At 46.4% G+C, this 19,219-nt stretch overlaps 1 protein-coding gene across 10 annotated transcripts in view; it reads right to left on the bottom strand.

Annotated features, from left to right (window-relative positions):
* Positions 1 to 19,219, bottom strand: part of KALRN (kalirin RhoGEF kinase) — a 653,671-nt gene that overhangs the window by 355,956 nt on the left and 278,496 nt on the right. For all 10 annotated transcript variants that reach the window (XM_061194271.1, XM_061194272.1, XM_061194273.1 and 7 more), the window contains 2 exons: positions 18,060 to 18,191; positions 15,920 to 16,150 (listed from right to left, as the gene is read on the bottom strand). In XM_061194271.1, the coding sequence (XP_061050254.1) occupies positions 15,920 to 16,150; positions 18,060 to 18,191 (363 nt within the window). The remainder of the gene's footprint in view (positions 1 to 15,919; positions 16,151 to 18,059; positions 18,192 to 19,219) is intronic.

Raw genomic sequence — 19,219 nt, 5'->3', positions numbered from 1 at the left:
AATATAAATTAGGCTTACATGGAGTTAAACCTTGCATTCTTTTTTTTTTTTTTAACATCTTTATCAGAGTATAATTGCTTTACAACGTTGTGTTAGTTTCTGCTGTATAACAAAGTGAATCAGCTATATGTATACATATATCTCCATATCCCCTCCCTCTTGCCTCTCTCCCACACTCCCTATCCCACCCCTCTAGGTGGTCGCAAAGCACCAAGCTGATCTCCCTGTGCTATGCGGCTGCTTCCCACTAGCTATCTATTTTATGTTTGGTAGTGTATATATGTCCATGCCACTCTCTCACTTTGTCACAGCTTACCCTTCTCCCTCCCCATATCCTCAAGTCCATTCTCTAGTAGGTCTGTGTCTTTATTCCCGTCTTGCCACTAGGTTCTTCATGACCTTTTTTTTTTTTTTCTTATATTCCATATATACGTGTTAGCATACGATATTTGTTTTTCTCTTTCTGACTTACTTCACTCTGTATGACAGACTCTAGGTCCATCCACCTCACTACAAATAACTCAATTTCGTTTCTTTTTATGGCTGAGTAATATTCCATTGTATATATGTGCCACATCTTCTTTATCCATTCATCTGTTGATGGACACTTAGGTTGCTTCCATGTCCTGGCTATTGTAAATAGAGCTGCAAGGAACATTTTGGTACATGACTCTCTTTGAATTATGGTTTTCTCAGGGTATATGCCCAGTAGTGGGATTGCTGGGTCATATGGTAGTTCTATTTTTAGTTTTTTAAGGAACCTCCATACTGTTCTCCATAGTGGCTGTATCAATTTACATTCCCACCAACAGTGCAAGAGGGTTCCCTTTTCTCCACACCCTCTCCAGCATTTATTGTTTCTAGATTTTTTGATGATGGCCATTCTGACCGGTGTGAGATGATACCTCATTGTAGTTTTGATTTGCATTTCTCTAATGATTAATGATGTTGAGCATTCTTTCATGTGTCTGTTGGCAATCTGTATATCTTCTTTGGAGAAATGTCTATTTAGGTCTTCTGCCCATTTTTGGATTGGGTTGTTTTTTTGATATTGAGCTGCATGAGCTGCTTGTAAATTTTGGAGATTAATCCTTTGTCAGTTGCTTCATTTACAAATATTTTCTCCCATTCTGAGGGTTGTCTTTTGGTCTTGTTTATGGTTTCCTTTGCTGTGCAAAAGCTTTTTCGTTTCATTAGGTCCCATTTGTTTATTTTTGTTTTTATTTCCATTTCTCTAGGAGGTGGGTCCAAAAGGATCTTGCTGTGATTTATGTCACAGAGTGTTCTGCCTATGTTTTCCTCTAAGAGTTTGATAGTGTCTGGCCTTCCATTTAGGTCTTTAATCCATTTTGAGTTTATTTTTGTGTATGGTGTTAGGGAGTGTTCTAATTTCATTCTTTTACATGGTGGTGTCCAGTTTTCCCAGCACCACTTACTGAAGAGGCTGTCTTTGCTCCACTGTATATTCAAGCGGGGTTTATTCCAGGAATGCAAGGATTCTTCAATATATGCAAATCAATCAATGTGATACACCATATTAACAAATTGAAGGAGAAAAACCGTATGATCATCTCAATCGATGCAGAGAAAGCTTTCGACAAAATTCAACACCCATTTATGATAAAAACCCTGCAGAAGGTAGGCATAGAGGGAACTTTCCTCAACATAATAAAGGCCATATATGACAAACCCACAGCCAACATCGTCCTCAATGGTGTAAAACTGAAACCATTTCCACTAAGATTAGGAAGAAGAAAAGGTTGCCCACTCTCTCCACTATTATTCAACATAGTCTTGGAAGTTTTAGTCACAGCAATCAGAGAAGCAAAAGAAATAAAAGGAATCCCAATCAGAAAAGAAGAATTAAAGTTGTCACTGTTTGCAGATGACATGCTACTATACATAGAGAATCGTAAAGATGCTACCAGAAAACTACTAGAGCTAATCAATGAATTTGGTAAAGTAGCAGGATACAAAATTAATGCACAGAAATCTCTGGCATTCCTACACACTAATGATGAAAAATCTGAAAGTGAAATTAAGAAAATGCTCCCATTTACCATTGCAACAAAAAGAATAAAATATCTAGGAATAAACCTACCTTAGGAGACAAAAGACCTGTATGCAGAAAATTATAAGACACTGATGAAAGAAATTAAAGATGATACAAATAGATGGAGAGATATACCATGTTCTTGGATTGGAAGAATCAACATTGTGAAAATGACTATACTACCCAAAGCAATCTACAGATTTAATGCAATCCCTATCAAACTACCACTGGCATTTTTCACAGAACTAGAACAAAAAATTTCACAATTTGTATGGAAACACAAAAGACCCCGAATAGCCAAAGCAATCTTGAGAAAGAAAAACGGAGCTGGAGGAATCAGGCTCCCTGACTTCAGATTATACTACAAAGCTACAGTAATCAAGACAGTATGGTACTGGCACAAAAACAGAAACATAGATCAATGGAACAGGATAGAAAACCCAGAGATAAACCCACACACATATGGTCACCTTATCTTTGATAAAGGAGGCAAGAAACCTTGCATTCTTGAAGGCATTTCACTGGGGTATAGTTTTTGAGGGGCCCCTAATCCTGACATGCAAAGTCCTCTGTGACAGGTCCACCCCTCCCAACCCCACCTCCAATGAGTTCCTGCCCCACCTCTCAACACCCCCCAAAACTGCTTCTCACCTCCTGAGTTTTGTTCTTGCTATTTTTCACTTCACTTGAAATGTCCATCTCTTTTTTCTCCCTATATCCACTTCCCAGGCTCCTTCTTCCTCATCCTTTAAGTGCCATCTCAAACTCTATACAGGGCTTTCTTGATAGACAACAATCCTGTCCAAATTCCTGGAAAGCCTTTTCTCTTTAACAATCCACTCAGGCTGGGGTGGTGTCACTCTTCTCTGTTCTGTTCAAACCACAATTATTGCCCACAGGCTGGTCTCTCCCACTAGACTCTGACCTCCCTGTGATTCCTGGACACAGCATGGTACTCAGCACAGAGGGCTTTGCGTGAGATATGTTGAAATCAACTCAACTCAAAACTCATTGCCCCAACACACAACTTTGGGGTGAATGTCTCCAGCTCCGTACTCCCTAGATAGGTAACTCTTAGTACCTCTCACAGCCTGCATTCAAAGTTCTCCCTTTGTGTGTATCCACCCTTTCTCCACTGCCCCACTTGGCAGGTAGGTAGCTCCCGAAGAAGTACGGGGTTTTCACCATTGTATCCTGCCCTTTCATCCCTCGCCTGCCCCCAGTGCCCCCATCAGCACCGCACACTCAGAAGATACTCAATGAATGTCTATAGCCATGAGTTGTCAAGTGCAAATACGGCTGCCTACTGTCTTGGGAGAAGCTGTGCCGGTGCATTCAGCAGGAGGCCCGATCTTTGCCCCATCACTGGAAACAACAGCCCTGGTCAGCCTGGGACTCCTCGCCACAAAGGCAGGCAGGCAGTCTTGCAAACAACGTGTAAAGCTCTTTCTCCTTTCTCATGCCCCAACTTTTCAACCGGAATTAGTCCTTTCCCAGAACAGCCTTTTCCAAGAGAGATACTCACATCCTGAACTGGATCTGGGAGCCAATCTAACAGCCATTATGCATAATTCCCTAATCACCCCCTTTCTTCCTCATCTAATTGTGTTTATTCCAACCAGCATACAATCAAGACGGAGTACTTTTCAGGGGAGGAGACAGTCCTTTCTAGCTGCTAAGGAGAAGAGAAAAGTCCTTTTGAAGAGAACTATTGATATTTTCTGAATAGTGGCCGTGAATACAACCGAATTAATGGGAGAAAATCAAGGGCCTAGCTGCTTTCTGTCCCAGGACTCTGATTTTTTGGATTCTTCTAACATGATAGAATCTTAGTGTTGGAGAAGACCTCAAGGATCACCCAGCCCAGTGCAGGAGGCCCCTGAATTTAGAGGCAGCCACCTTTGAACAAAGTTTTAAGTTGGTGTCTAAGCTCTGTTAATATGTAAGTGCTTTAGATTCCTAAAGCATCATTAAAATGTGGTACCATCATGATCATTCTAAATTAAAGACACCATAACTTACAGAGGAATCTGGGTTCTCACCCCAGCTCTGCCCCTAACCAGTTGTGGCCCAGCTGGGTGTGTGCCTTCTCCTCTCTGAACCTCACTTTCTCCAATGAGACTGTTGGATCACATCATCTCCCTAAATCTCCCTTCAACTCAAATATTTCATGATTTTATTACATTGAGGGTAGGGCAGTTCTCCTCCTCAGAAGAAAAGGCTGTGGAGGGTTCACTCTTTGTCCAGCACTAGGCCAGGGCACATGCTCACCATCTCATCTATGCTATCTCACCACAACCCTGGGATGGTGAGAGTTATTATCCCCATGTTTGGATGAAGAAAATGAGTCTCAGAGTGGTTAGTTAACTTGCCTGAGCTCACACAGCTACTAAATAGTGGAGTCAGGATTCAAACCCAAATGGTTCTGGCAGCAACGTTACCATCTGATTCCCAGACCTTATTCAAGTTTTCCCATGTGTCCCAACACTGACTTTTAGAGGAAAAGGATGCAGGCCAGAAGCATGTGTCATGCTTAGTTGTCCCTTTAATCTGGAAGAGTTCCTCAGGCTTCCCTGACTTTCCTGCCTTTGACACTGTTAATAGTTACAGGTCTATTACTTTACAAAATGTCCCTCAGTTTGGGTTTGTCTGATGTTTCCTCATGATTGGAATCAGGAATAACACAGAAATGATTCTTGTTCTTCCCATTGCATTCTATCAGGTGGGATATAATTTGAATTTCCCCCATTACTCATGATGTTAACTTTGATCACTGGGTCAGGGTGGTGTCTTCCAGCCTTCTTCTAGAAAGTCACTCTTATTCCTTTGCGATTAATAAGTATTTGAAGGAGGTAGTTTGAGACCACAGAGGTGGCAGATGCTGTGATGTGCCACAAAGGACTTTTTACCACCCTGCTGAGAGTGTCGCCAGCAGGCAGACAGCCTCGGGTGTCAGTCCCCTTTGGGGATTACTACGCTTGGCTGAAGACAGTGGCTTTGCCCAAAGCCCCTTCTTACATTGACCCGTGCCCAGTGACAGACTCCAGAGTATAAAGACACAGTTTTCACTCCCTAACCTGAGACAATCTTCAGAACGCCTGGTAGGGCTGGCTGAGGAGTCCCTTGAGATGACACTGCAGCTCAACTTCACTCTCTGTCTAATCCTCCTTCTTCCCTTCCCTTCCTCAGGGGTTGATTCCAAGACCACCTCCTAGTAAACTTCCTCTGGGTAGCCCCCTGTGTGGACACCTCCTCAGCCTGTTTGGATTCCAATCCTCTAAGCTGGGCTGCCCTCCCTGCATGGATGCCCTCCTCCCTCTGCCCAGGCTGTGACACTGCACAGCCCCTGCCCCTCGTGGATGACCTCCTTGACCTGCTCATTGTCTGCACCTATGCACCTGACACCTATGCCAGGCCACCTTTCTCTGCTCTGCTCACCTTGCTTGGGCTCCGACACCTGCACCAGGCTGCGCCCGCACAGGGACTCCCTCCTCGCTCTGCTCTGGACCACCCTTCCTTGAGGACTCCCAGTGCTGGGGTGCCTTCCCACCAAAGCCATCCTCAGCCCACTCCACTCTGACCTCCCTGGACCACTGCGGCCCTCCCACCCTGCAGAGAGACCCACCTTGCTCAGCCCCGCTTAAGAGGAAGAGCCTCCCTTTTCTGGAAACACCTCTTCCTTAGCTCCTGAGACGCCATCTCACTGGGAATTCCCCCAGCTCACTGATCTCCATTGTTGTCTACTTTTCTGAATCCTCCTAGTCTTCCCAGGCTCTAAATTTTGGAATGCCTGAGGGCTCATCCCTGGACCTCTTCTTTCTCTTCTCTTGCTCCCTAGATGATCTCACCCAGTTTCATGGCTTTAAATATCATCTATGTGCTGGTAATTTCCATATTCACAGTTCCAGCCCTAATTTCTCTCCTGAGACTGAGACTCATGTACCCAGCTGCCTACTCTTCCTCTCCAGTTTGGTTTATAATGGGCACCTCAAGCTTAACATATCTAAAACAGAACTCTTTATTCCCTTCTGCCCCACTCCCCTTCTCTCCCAGTTTTCCATGTATCAGCAAAAGCACCACAATTCACCCAACTGCTTAGCTGCAAGCCTGTCTTACTTACTCTTTCCTGTACACTGATTTCCATCAAAACCACCCTAGTCCCAGCCACCATCTTTCCTCATTCACCCGATCAGCCCTCTAGGTGGTCTTCCTCCTTTTACTCTTGACACTCCCTCCACACAGTAGCCAGATCTTTAAATATAACATTTCTTTCAACAAGAATCAAGTCATGACATTCCTCTTATCGAAACTCTACAACTGTTTCCTATCACACTTAGAAAATCCAAATTCTCTCCATAGCGTATAAGGCCTGATTTGATCTGGACCCAGCCCATTTCTTCAAACTGTTTACTCCTTTTCCCTCCTCTCTATTCACCAGGTACTCTGGCCATTCTCCTATTTTCATGAATGCACCCAGCTCATTCTGGTCCCAAGGACTTTGTAGGTCCCATTTCACATGCTTGGAATCTCTTCTTAAACACTCCCCATGGCTTATTCATTCAGCTCACCTGCTGTCATTCTAGCACCTATGACAGATTTGTTTGTTTGCGATGGTGTTCTCTCTCTTCCTCCTGAATGTAAGCTCCACACGGGCAGGGGCTTTTTTTGGTTCACTGCTATGTTCTCAAAGAGCATCTGCTGAATAAATGAGTGAAGGAACTCAACCTGATGTGAGAACTTCCTGTGTGATAAAGGGCAAAAACCATTAAAGGAAAGGGAGCTGTTTGGCAAACAGTTGTGAAATCAGAATCCCAACTCTCTGATTCCCTCCCTGGCTCTCTCTGATCAATCATCTTATTTGAAATATGTTATTAAGTGTGTGTCATAATTTGATCCATGATAAAACGGGCACGGCGTTTTGTTGTGTTAAGTAAACTGAAGAACGGCCCCCCTCAGCTGTTACCTCCCAGCGCCCAGCCCTGACTCTGTAGAAGCCGATATTCTGAGGTCAGGAAGGAGAGTTGGCATGCCATCGGTGTCCACACGCATTTTGTTCTCTTAAAAGCTCAAGTGCGCATGACGTGTGTGAGCGCCCAGGACAGCCATCAAATCACTGTTTCTGTCTCCTTGCACAGCACACTGAGCACTAGTTCTGAAGGGGAGCAGCTCATTCTCTGCCGGCACCACCCCGCTCCCCGTCGGCTGAGACTGGAGAGCATGCGGGTACCACTTGAAATGGCCAATTACCACCAATTCATTTTCTGTCCCCTCTTTGGAACAAGTATGATCAAAATAAATGTCTTGCTATGGCGGGAAAAGCCATCATTTTTCTGAGAGGGCTCAGCTGAAACTCATTAGCAGGTGTACAGACTCTCTTCCCCCTGAGAACCGCAGTCCTTTGTCCTGACAAATGTGATGTTGGGTGGAAGCCGCTAAGAAACCAGCCGCCTCCCTCCCTTGGACCCCTCCACTCCCAGGCAGCCCACATCTGTCCCTTCCCAACAGGCTGAGGTGACTGGAAATTGTCTTTGTCTTTGACATCTCCCTGAAAGCATCTCCTCACATGGTGCCTTTGATTCCTGTTTGTGGTGTCACCACACTTTTCATCACTAAGGACTGAATCTCTCAAGTCAGAGGTTCTCAAACTTTAGACTGCTTCAGAATCACATGGGGTTCATTCTAAAACCTAGGCACCACCTTACCCACAGATTCTGAATCAAAAAGTATAGAGTAGGGTCAGATAATCTGTTCTTAACAAGACCCTACTCTGCCCAGATGATCTTAATGCCAGGGGTCTGAAACTGAGTCCCCCTAAAACAATTTCCCCTGCCGAGTTTATGATTAACCTCTTTATCCAAAACTGTATTCCTTTTCTTGTCCTGCCCCTGTTCCCCTCAGGATTGAGGAGCATCAAAGAAAAGGGGGAACTGAAACTGAGCAGGACCTTGTGAGGTCTTCCTGGATACAAAAGCCCCTCCAAGTCCCCCGTTTTGGTTTGGCCTTCCCCAAGTTCCAAAGAGGAGGCTCATGCAGTTAATGATTAGAACAATAGAGCCACAGGACTCCCAGTTCCTCCTGAAGGTATGTAGATAACAATCTGGTGCATATCTTTGAGTTGCTCTGCAGAAACTACAACCCCCATCCAGTGGAGGATGGTGACTACATGCTGACCACAAGCAGCAGACCCCATACTGGTTGGAACCAGAAGGTTGAAGATTAAGATTCCTGAAACGTCACCCTGTTACCTCACCACCAACCAATCAGAAGAATGTCCATGAGCTGATCACACACCCTGTGACTCTCACCCCTAATGTTGCCTTTAAAAGCCCTTTCCTGAAAATTATCAAGGAGTTTAGGTCTTTTGAGCACGAGTTTCCCATTCTCCTTGCTTGTCGCCCTACAATAAACTCTGTACTTTCCTTCACTACAACTTGGTGTCCGTAGATTGGCTTTGCTGTGCATTGGACAAGTGGACCTGAGTTGGGTTCTTCAACAGGTCCAAGAACCACACTTTTAAAAATACAGTCCCATATTCACACTTGACACCTCCCTTGTCTTCTAACAAAATGGACGGCAATTTCCAGTGATTTTTTTTCATAAATGCTCTCAAATCTACGCTTGTCCCATCACCTTAGCCCATGACCATGGCCCTAGGATCTTCCCACTCCAACACAGTCCTCCTCTGGCACTAAATGACCTCAGACCTTCACTCTGATCACTTGTATTCTCTGGTCAAAATCTTTCAATAGTTCCCCACTAGTTATAAAGTGTGAGTCTTTTATCCTTTAGCCTGGTATTCAAAGCTCCAGAAATAGCATGTTGAGGTCAAGGACGTGCCGAACATAGGGGTTATCAGGAAGAAGTGACCTTGGATGGTGACTGTCTAGTCATTTGTTAACATAGTAATAAAAGAGGAATTGAGGACATTAAAGGTGTTTTAAATTGTTGTGTATCAAGAAAGCCCTGAGGTTCAGTAACTCCTGGGGAGGAACCTTCTCTCACTGCCTCCCAGGACCCACCGGCCTCCCAACCCTGCCAGATGGAGGCACCCAGGTCCTTCCTTGGAAGGTACTCATCACAGAAGGATGACTGTTCAGTCAGAACAGAGTTTGCATTCAGAAAATCAAAGTGAGCACCCAGGGAAAGGCCATGATGGGGAAGGGAAGAGAAGGCAGAAAGCAGGGCAGAGAGGAATGGGGGTGAGGTACAGAGTGTGAAGGGTCCATGAAATTCCAGGCAGGAGGGTCTGAGCAAATCAGGAGCAGGCCTCTGAAGCCCATTTCCCAGCCCTGCCAATTCTAGCTGGAGGATACATGGAGAAAACTGGAACAGACCCTTTGGTACCAGCCTCCTACTATGGGGAGAGGGATGGAGCACCCCTTCTAAGATCGGTGACACCAAAGAGGCAGATGAGAAAGTTTCCCCATCCTCACTCCAATCAGGAAGCAACCCTGACCAGCAGAGCCCTCTCTTTCTCCCCTCCCTTCCTCCCCTAATTCAGCCAAGCCTCAACCCTGCTCATTTTCTGGACACTCACCCCGCCCAAAGAATCATCTATTATCTACTTGAATGTATTCGAATGATTGGATTATCACCATCAAAACTTAATTGAGAACTTTAATACTGCTAAATACGACCATGGGCAAATGGACATTATATATGCTACAAAGAAAAGCATCAGCAGCACTGAGTTAACATAATTATGGTTATGAAAAACAAGTGAGAACGGGTAGTGCCTGTCTTAGGGACATTTGTGTTAGAGATAAATAACTGTAGAGAGCCATTTTATAATGATGGAGCAGGCAGAAAAGAGTGTTTGCGTGTGAGTATGACTGCCTTTGTGGGTCTTCCTGGACAGGGAGTTTAGGGATGAATCTCAGCTGTCAGGGGCTATACGGCAAGTCTGATCCCTTGGGACCAAGCAATCTATCAGGGCCCTTTGAGCCCTGCACTAACTTGTAAACCCCTCAAGGGCAGGATCCGTGTCTCTCTGCATTCCCACCACCTAACATAGTGCCCAGGGTATAGCAGAGAGGCTAAGAGCATGGACCTAAAGATTCAGTGGACTTGGGTTTATAGCCTTCCTCTGCCACTAGCTGTGTGACCTTGTGTAAGTTTACTTAACCTTTCTAAGTCTCAATTTCCTCATTAGTATTGATAAGATGAGGACCAAAGTATCACCTGCTTCATAGTGTTGGAAGATTAATTAAGATAAGTGAAGTGATTAGATGCTCAATTGCTCATAAAGATGATGAATCCTGAGCTATGAACAATAAAACTTTTATAGGCACATTTAATCCCAGGAACCAAATCTCAGGGTTGGAATCCAACCATCCTTCTGATGTTTGAATCTCCTCCCCAACATACCCAGCAAGTAATTAACTAGTCAGCATTTCAGATTTTTGATGATGGCTCCCCCTTGCGTATGTTCCCTCATCTATCTGGGACTAGGCCCTGAGTGAGCATTTTCCTTCTTAGATGCTTTAATCCTTCCTTCTTATAAGAAGAGTTCTTTTCTAGACCTATCATCATTCCAGTCACTTTTTTCTAACTAAGCATGCTGTTTGTAACCCAAAGGGCTCACTTTTTATTATGCAAAGCTGTTAATTGGATTATACAATGCCCAAACTGGTTTAGTATGATTAAGGGGCTTTAGTCACTACAGCTAGTAAAAGACTGAATATCTGGAGTTTTAAAAAATTACTCTCAAATCCTTTTTACACGTTCTTTGGCAGGCAAGAGCTGACAGAGTAAAAGCTATAATTTTCCATGGGAAGCTCCAGAAAAACCTGATAGAAACAGGTGAGATTCATTCATAGTACAAGAACTATGGACTTTAATATTAATACACTCATTCAGAATGGAAAATCACTGAGCCAGAAAATTCTGACATCACTGCCCCTCCCTCGCTCACCTTTGGACTGCTTAAAAGCAAAACACATTGCTTTTAAGGGAAGGCACTGGAGCCTCAAATGGGTAATGTCCCACCCACCCCACCAAGACCACTCCTAACCCAGCCTGACCTCCCTCTATCGCTGCCAAGAGTAGGCACTCAGTTAGATTTCCTCTTCCTGTCCCCTGGCTATAACTTAGCTCTCCACTTCCTGGCCTTCCCCAGGGATACCATCCCCGTCTCCTCTGCCTGAGCTCCAAGCACCAGTGCAAAGGCCATTCCACCCACAGGGAACTTTCTCTGCTCTGACTCCACCAGCCCACTGTTGTCTTGCTTCTTTGGCCCTGAACCCAGATAGCCACGTGCCACTCATACGTCCTCGGGTATGTATGTCTTCTCTTGGGCCAGAGACCTCCAGCTCATAGTACAGGGCCTTGCACACAGGTGTTCCAAAACACTTTACCAATTTATTCTTGCACCACACGGAGGGAGAAGAAGAAAGGGAGGCAGAACAGATGGCCTGCAGAGATACTCACAACAGTTGTTCTGGCTATTAAAAAATGGAATGGAGTTTGCATCTACTAGAAAGATCAAGACTAGCTACTCCTCGTTCTTCTCAACAAAGTCAGGTCTATCTGGGCTTGAAAGGAGTCCTTTATTCTTGTGGGAAGCCACAGGGTTAGGAGAGAAGAACAGACAGAAGGTGGAGGTCAGCTGATGCTGTCATAGAGCGCTCTTACGGCTGTTGCTTAGTACTGTTCCACTCTAAACTGGAAAAACAATAGGACTGAAAATTATTCCACTAGCAATACTATGGTAAATGCACTCCATCTATGACTTTCTGCAGCTTAATGGACCCAAGTTCCAGTTTGATCCTTAGAGACTTATTTCCATTGCCTCAAAGCCCAGAGGGGAAGAGAATGTTAAGAGGACACTTTTTGGGAACCAAGGGAGAGCTAGCACAGGGATGATGTGTCAGGCCAATTCTGGCTGCAGATATTTAAATGGAATCTCTTATTCACTGGTGTCTATCTTTGGTTTCAACCTCTCTGCTTTACTCTGCTTTGGGCAAGGTATTCCTATTTGGGAAAAGACCACCCCCAGAAATGGCAATGGGACAAGGAGTCGGGTGGGGAGAGGCTGGCTGGCTCTCCCCCGTCTCTCCACTAGCAGGAGTCCCTGTCTCTTTCTCTTTCTCTTCTGTCTCTCCCCCCACCTTCCTCTTTCTCTTTCTCCTCCCAGCCCAGGTATGTCTGTTTCTCTGTTCTCTGTCTTTGAATCTCTCTCCCTTTCTTTCCCATCCTCCACTGTCTGTCTCTGTCTCTGTCTCTCCTTCTCTCTCCCTGTTTCAGGGTGTGTGTATGTGGTCTGTCTTTCCCCTCTCTATGTTAGTATGTGTGTGTCCCTCCTGTCTCTCTCCTGTTCTCCGTCGCTGTCTGCCTGGCTCCTCTCTTGTGTGGTTTTTCTGTAGGACACCAGGACTGGGAGCCAGAAGACTTAGCTTCTGGTCCTGGCACTACCATTAACTAGCTGTGTGGTTATGGCCAAGTTGCTTTACATCTCTGGGCCTCAATTTTCTTGACCCTATAGTAGGTGAGACTGAATGCTCTTCCAGGTCCCTGGCAATTCTGAGATTTTATCACTGAATGAAATAGAACTCATCAGACTCAGGAGACACCCGAGTACCACTCAAAGAGGATGTGACTAAACCGAGACAATACTGCTGGAGGATCTACTACATGCTAGGCAGGTGCTGTGCTTGCACCTCCTTCAGTCCAATGAGATAGGTATGTGATGGTTCCTATTTTAGGGGTGAGGAAACTGAAGCACCAGCAGTGAAGCCACTTGCCCAAGGTCCCATGGCTAAGACTTGTCAGAGCAGGATTTAAACTCAGGCCATCTGGCTCCAGAGTCCATGCTCTTATCTGTAATGCTGTATCACCCTAGCCGCCGATGCTCGCTCACAAGCTTCCCATTTAGGCTGCAGAGTAAACATCTCTAGACGCCAAATGTGCTCAAGAGTCTTGGATCCAGACTATATGGTTCAATCAATTCTCTCCTCCTTCAAGACACCAACACTGACTTTTCACACCTCTGCCTGTAAGTGTCCCATCAACACTCTATTGCCCTGCACACTGCCTGGCATGCTCGGGTAGCACGGACCTTTCTAATTTCAAGTGTGTATGTCTTGTTGCCTTTCTACCTAACCAGGCATCTTGCCAGAACCTAGTGCAGTGCTGGGCCCACTGCCCAGACCCATGCTTGCTGAATAGCTGATGAGTACCAGGATACTTTGTAGCACTAAGGAAATACCTGGGACCTTCAGACTTTCACATCACAATTCCTGCAAACAGACTGCAGCTACTCACTGGCAACTACTGGATGGGTTGGGAGGGAGGGTTAGATGGTGTTCAATTCACAGAAGCAGAAACAGGGGGCCTCCAATAATAATTTCAACTCAAGTCAGCAAATATAAAGAGAACCCCAGCTTCATGCCAGACAGCTAAGAGCTGTAAAGGGCACAGAGAAGCAGCAGCCATAGCTTCTACTCTCAAGGAGATACTGGAAAAGAAGAGATGAAGCATGCAAAATAAAAGATGATAAATTTATAAAATTCCAATAGCACTTTGACCTTTGAGTTAACATTATTGTTTGCATGTGTTTGTGTATTATTAAATAAAATCGTGGGAGCACAGAGCAGGGAAACTGCTTGTCCAGTCTGATTCTGAAAACTAGGGCAGGCTCCTGTATGGCTGGGAGTCGAGAGACCAGAGTCCGAGTCCATCACTGCAACCACAGAGTGCGTTATATTCAGCGCTCTCTGAAGTGCCAACTCAGACACCAGTCAGGCATCAATGCTCGCTTGGGTGTCAGGAAGCATTTGAAACCCACACCAGGTTTCGTAGCCCTTGGTTTTCACATTTTTCTTCGTGCATCTGTCCCAGTGTCAGATATTTGGTGAGTGAGAGTTAGCTGGACAATGGGTGAATGACGTCGTGTCCCCAGAAGTCACATTCACATGTCCCGAAAAGAACAATGGAATCAGTCATCCTGGGGAATTCAGTCCTCGTGGAAAATCCAAACTCCTTTACATCCACCTCATAATCTTCTACTTGCTTTTGTTGAGTGCCAACAATGTGATTCATCTTGTAGAGATGAATTGATAGGGCCTCCATTCCAGAAATGCTCTCATTTTTAGAGCATGATGTAGAACAGCCACCGGTGTAGTTTTATTATACTTTTCCCCAGCTTTAGTGTAGATGTCACGATGGCCACAGAAAAGTCTGATAACAGCTGTTCCCAGAGAGTCCGAGTCTGGATGCCGCCCTCCTGCTGGGGAAGCCTTTCACCCACCCTCCTTGCAGCACCTCTGCCCCTCTCCAGCGCCCATCCTACTAGAACAGCCATGAAAACAGCAGGGAGACAAAGAGCACACCAAGGAAGCTGCACAATCCATGGCCCAGAAATCTCCAAAAGTCACTCAAAGTTCACTGAAGTGGTAACACCTTCTGTGTGCCTCTGGAGGCTGGCACCTAACTCTGTCCCAATCACAGACCAACCCTGTGCTCTCCTGTGCTCAGAGATGATACGTTGATCTGAACAATTCAAGATGGCAGGAGCAGACAACTGATGCATTTGCTTCTCCATCCCCAGCAAGCCCCACAAGGGTTTCAGAGCTGGGGCCAGCATATAAGCAGTGCCCATCTCTCCTGAGGCTGAAGTGTTGCCTCTGATGACTCATCACTGCCCCAGCCAGGGGACAGGGGCTACAAAGGAGTTAGGGCAGCCCAAGAATGGGGGACACTCCTGAAGGTCTGTCTACTCCTGGGATTGACTGCACGGTGGTGACCCCACACTCAGAGGGCATCACGACCCCTGATAGGATGCCCCGCTCTCCTTCCAACCTGTCTCCATCACAGGATACCCAGTACAAGGGCCCCCCAACAACAGCTGTGAGGGGAACCAACACTCCAAAGACATGTCCAGTTGGCTCTCAATTTTCCATGTATATTTCGACACACTTTTCGATTACAACTGGTCAATACCGCAGGAGGTGTGGAAGGAGAGTGAAATGTTATTTTATATGTATAATCTTGAAATTATGAGGTGGCCACAGAAAAGTCTGAGAACACGAGAGCTCCCACCCCTGCCTCTCACAGTGAACCAGCAGGGAGATGATGCTAAACCTTAACTTCCATCTCCAGCTCCGAACAAGCTCCCCCTCCCCCAGCTATCAGTCCTCAAAAAAAGCTCCCAGGGGTCCCCAAAGAGACAGACAGAGAAGTATGAGGAAAAAAGAATGTGTCATTTCATCCAAAAGGGCATTTGTGGCAAGGCTGTCCTTTTATAGTTAGAAACAACCATTTCTTTATTATTTGTGGTAAAGAAAAATGCTATGATTCTTACAATAACGCAAAAAACAGATTAAGTCAGGAGTAACCTCTAATCACAGAACATACAATTATCAACAGCCCTTGTTTTAAATCTGGTTTCCCAAATCCAAGCTTGCCAAAGAATCCCCTAAAGGCCCTGTACCCCACCACACCCCAACTCTAGCAGGCCACCTGCATCCCTGATTGAGAAGTGGGCACACTGTGGGTCCAGCTCCGACAGCGCTCAGATAACCCCCTAGGACCCGGCGCTGTCCAGAGAGCTCATGCCTGAGGGACGGTCAAGCTTCCCCCAAAGAAAACAATGTCATGACTGCAAGGAATTGCTGTCTCTCAGATTGAGCCTCCCTTCCCAACACCAGAGGGTGAGAAGGTCTGTCTGTAAAGCTGCTTAAGTGAGAAGCATCAATTAACAAGTCCGGATGGTGTGGAGGGGTGAAGCTGGGGGCTGAACTGCCCTCCTCCCTCCATAAATCAGGCGTTCCCAGGCCTGATCACCTAGGTCAGGGACTTGTGCCACCTGCCTGCCTGCCTGCCTGCCTGTCTGAGACAGATGTCAGGCTCAGGGAAGCAGTCTGTTACCTGCTGGACGTCCTGCTGGAAGACGCAGAGCTGCAGCCGCTGGTGGAGCCGCACCTTGCGGTGCTGCCAGATGCTCTCGAGCCGCCGCTGGTGGTGCAGCACCTCATGCACCACGTCCAGCACCTGGTGCACTGCCTTGGAGTAGTTGGCTGTGGCAGTGAGGGACTCGGAGTTCCCAGGACTCAGGGGACGCTGCAGCACATCCAGCAGCGCTTTGCCATCCTGGCTGACCTGCAAGAGGCAAAGAGGTCAAGTCTAGGGAGTAGAGAGGCAGGAGGGGCACAGGGAGGCAAGGCAAGCCTGCTGGCATCCCTGATGAGGACTGAGAATCTCAGTCCTACCAACACACATGACAACCAAGGAGTGTGCCACCAGAGCTGCCACAGTGCCCAGCCTGCAGCCCGGGGAGGGCCGAGCACCCCGGAATTCTGAGGGAGAGGAGGTGCTGGGGCTGCAGCCAGTTGTCTGCGAGACCCCGAGTCACTGTCTCCCTCCCCCTTGCATTTCAGCTTCCTGAGGGCAGGGACTCTGCCTTGTTTATCTCGCCCCACCCCTGGAAGAGTGCCTGACACTTGGTACTTGATAAGTATTTACTTGATAAATATTTTGACTGACTCACAGACTAGGTCAGGCAGCAGAGATTCGTTTCAGAAAAAAAGCTGAATATAAGTTGACACCATAAACTTCTCTCCCTCTTCCCTCTTCCGTCCTCACCTTCCTCTACGTAGCTCTAAACTTCTAGGTGTGTGACCAGAGGCAAGTTATTGACACTTAACCCCTTGGGGCCTCAGTTTCCTTGTTTGTGAAGTAGGAATAGAAATGGTACATACCCCATAGAATTGCGGTAAAGATTAAATGAGTTAACGCATGCAGGGCACTTAGAAGAGGGCCCGGCAGGTACTGGCTACCAATTCTGCCTTTATCATCATCATCATCATTTTTCTCTCCTTTACTTCCTTGTCATTTTCTTTCTTTTATACTTACCCTTCTTTTGCTCTCCTTCTATACAACCTCCTTTTTTCTTCTCCTCGAAGTGGTAACATCCCTGTCTTTCCAGAACACGCAGAATAAGGGAGGGACCCTTAGACTGTGGACACAACGTCCATGCTCCTGGGTTCCCCAACACTCACCCTCAGTGCTGAAACCAGTGGGGGTGACATTCCCTGCCATTCCTCACTGGATTCCCGGCAATATTTCTGGAAAGTGGCATCATCTGATTGACACCTGTGGCTCTCCAGGGCTTGGCAGATTATCCAGCGAGCATGTGCCTTTCTAATTTAAAACCATGGTGACTAGGGTATTGATAGGAATTTTAAGACCCCAAATTAATCTGGTTAACAGGAAGTCAAAGTTGGTTTGGAGTTGAAATGGCCTTTTCCTTCCAGCAAGGTGTGAAAGGAGGTGTGCTTGGTACAAGTTAAGAAGGAAGTTTTTCCCCTTCTTAACTTGTACCATGCTCCCAGCCTTTGATTTTTCAGCAGAAGAGCCTTTTAGTTTGTCCTTCACTTCCACAGCAGCTTCCCACTCCTGTAAACACTCATCTCCACCCTGTGGTGGGTTGTGCTCTGGACCTTCCAGTGAGAAAATTAGTATTTTTTGATGAGCTGCTTCATAAAAGGGGCGGCAGGGCTAGTGTGCGCATGCGCGTGCACCAGACAGAAAGCAGCTCCAGAGGGGCACGGCCTTGCTTTCCTACAGCCCTTCCACAGCAGAGACAGTCCGGGCTTCACACATAGGGTGAGGTAGGGGTGTGTGTGTGCGTGTGTTCACACATAGGGTGAGGTAGGGTGTGTGTATGTATGTGTGTGTGTGTGTGTTCACACATAGGGTGAGGTAGGGTGTGTGTATGTATGTGTGTGTGTGTGTGTTCACACATAGGGTGAGGTAGGGTGTGTGGGTGTGTGTGTGTGTGTGTGTGTGTGTACACGCATGCACACTAAGGCGGTTCCTGCCAATGGCTGCATTTTGACATCATCATTAACAGATCAAGGATCTTAAAGATGTCTCCAGAGGGAGAAAAATGGCCTCTCTTTTTCTTAGTCCAACTCAGGCTATTTCACAGCACACAGGCCGGTACTCTTGCCACACCCCCATACCCCTATACACAGAAAGGACCCCTGGGTGTCCGCGGGGTTCTCACCTCTGTGTAGGCCTGGGTCACCTGCTCATACAAGGACTGGTGGTGGTGGATCGCCAGCTCCAGGTCCTGCATCTCAGACGGCAGGCCACCTTCGCTGCACATCTTGCACCAGGCGTCCACTCCCGACAGGAACTGGAAGGAGATGCCGGTTGGGTCAGTGTGGGGGCACTGGGGGCGGGCAATGGGCAGATTATGTACAGACGGTCAGATACCTTGGGAAGAAGCATCAGGAATTCTGGAAGCCTTCAGAGACCACTGCAGACAGTGGAGTTTTTTCTTTAATTTTACAAACACCAACCCCAGGTAAGAAGTCAGACCCAGTACCTGTTTAGGAAGTATGGTTTCCACAAAGAAAGATGACTATTATGAAACTGCTAGGGGTGGGAGGTGTCTTCATGTTCAACAGGTTACATCCACACACTGATGATAAAATACAGGCGTGCAAACAGCTCACTACATGACATGTGTATGTGAGAGCTTCTTGTCCTGTGCACACTCACAGGTACAAGTGAGAGGCAACATATAATGAAATGGGATGTTTCCACACATGTGCTTTATAGTGTGGACATTGAGCTGTGAAGAGTAGCAAAGAATGCCTCATTCAGGCCCATCAGGCACCCCAGGGAACCTGCAGAGACCATTCCCACAGGGGATGGAGATTAACACTCAAAAAGATCCCTGCTATTGGGTCAGAACCCCAAGGGGTGGGAGAGGGGAGGGCAGCTCAGCGGGACAGACTGTACTGTGTCTAGAGTGGCTCCTGGGATGTGATATATAGATACAGATCTTGACAGACATCAAATTATTTAAAAATTAAAATTAACAACTGTGGGAGACTATGGGTCTCCATGCACAAAGGGTGAGCTAACTGAAATCACTCAGATTTATTGGGTGGAAAATACACCTCTAAAATGCAAATAATTCTTCACCCAACAGTCTGGAGTGGTTCTGTCTGTGATTCTTCTTGCCTGGGTGCACAGCTCCATTTAAATTAACTGCCTAAATACCTTTTTATCTCATTGCCTAGAACAGCCCATCTGAGGACAATAAAGAGCTGCCTAAATAAACGCACTGAAAAAATAGCCTTGAATCCATTGTTTGGGGGTGTGTGTGTGTGTGAGAGAGAGAGAGAGAGAGGGAGAGAGAGTGAGTGTGTATAT

Source organism: Eubalaena glacialis, chromosome 6, assembly GCF_028564815.1.
Source record: "Eubalaena glacialis isolate mEubGla1 chromosome 6, mEubGla1.1.hap2.+ XY, whole genome shotgun sequence".
Classification (NCBI taxonomy): Eukaryota; Metazoa; Chordata; class Mammalia; order Artiodactyla; family Balaenidae; genus Eubalaena; species Eubalaena glacialis.
Note: the sequence above shows the minus strand (reverse complement) of the source record. Positions and strands in the feature narration are given on the sequence as shown.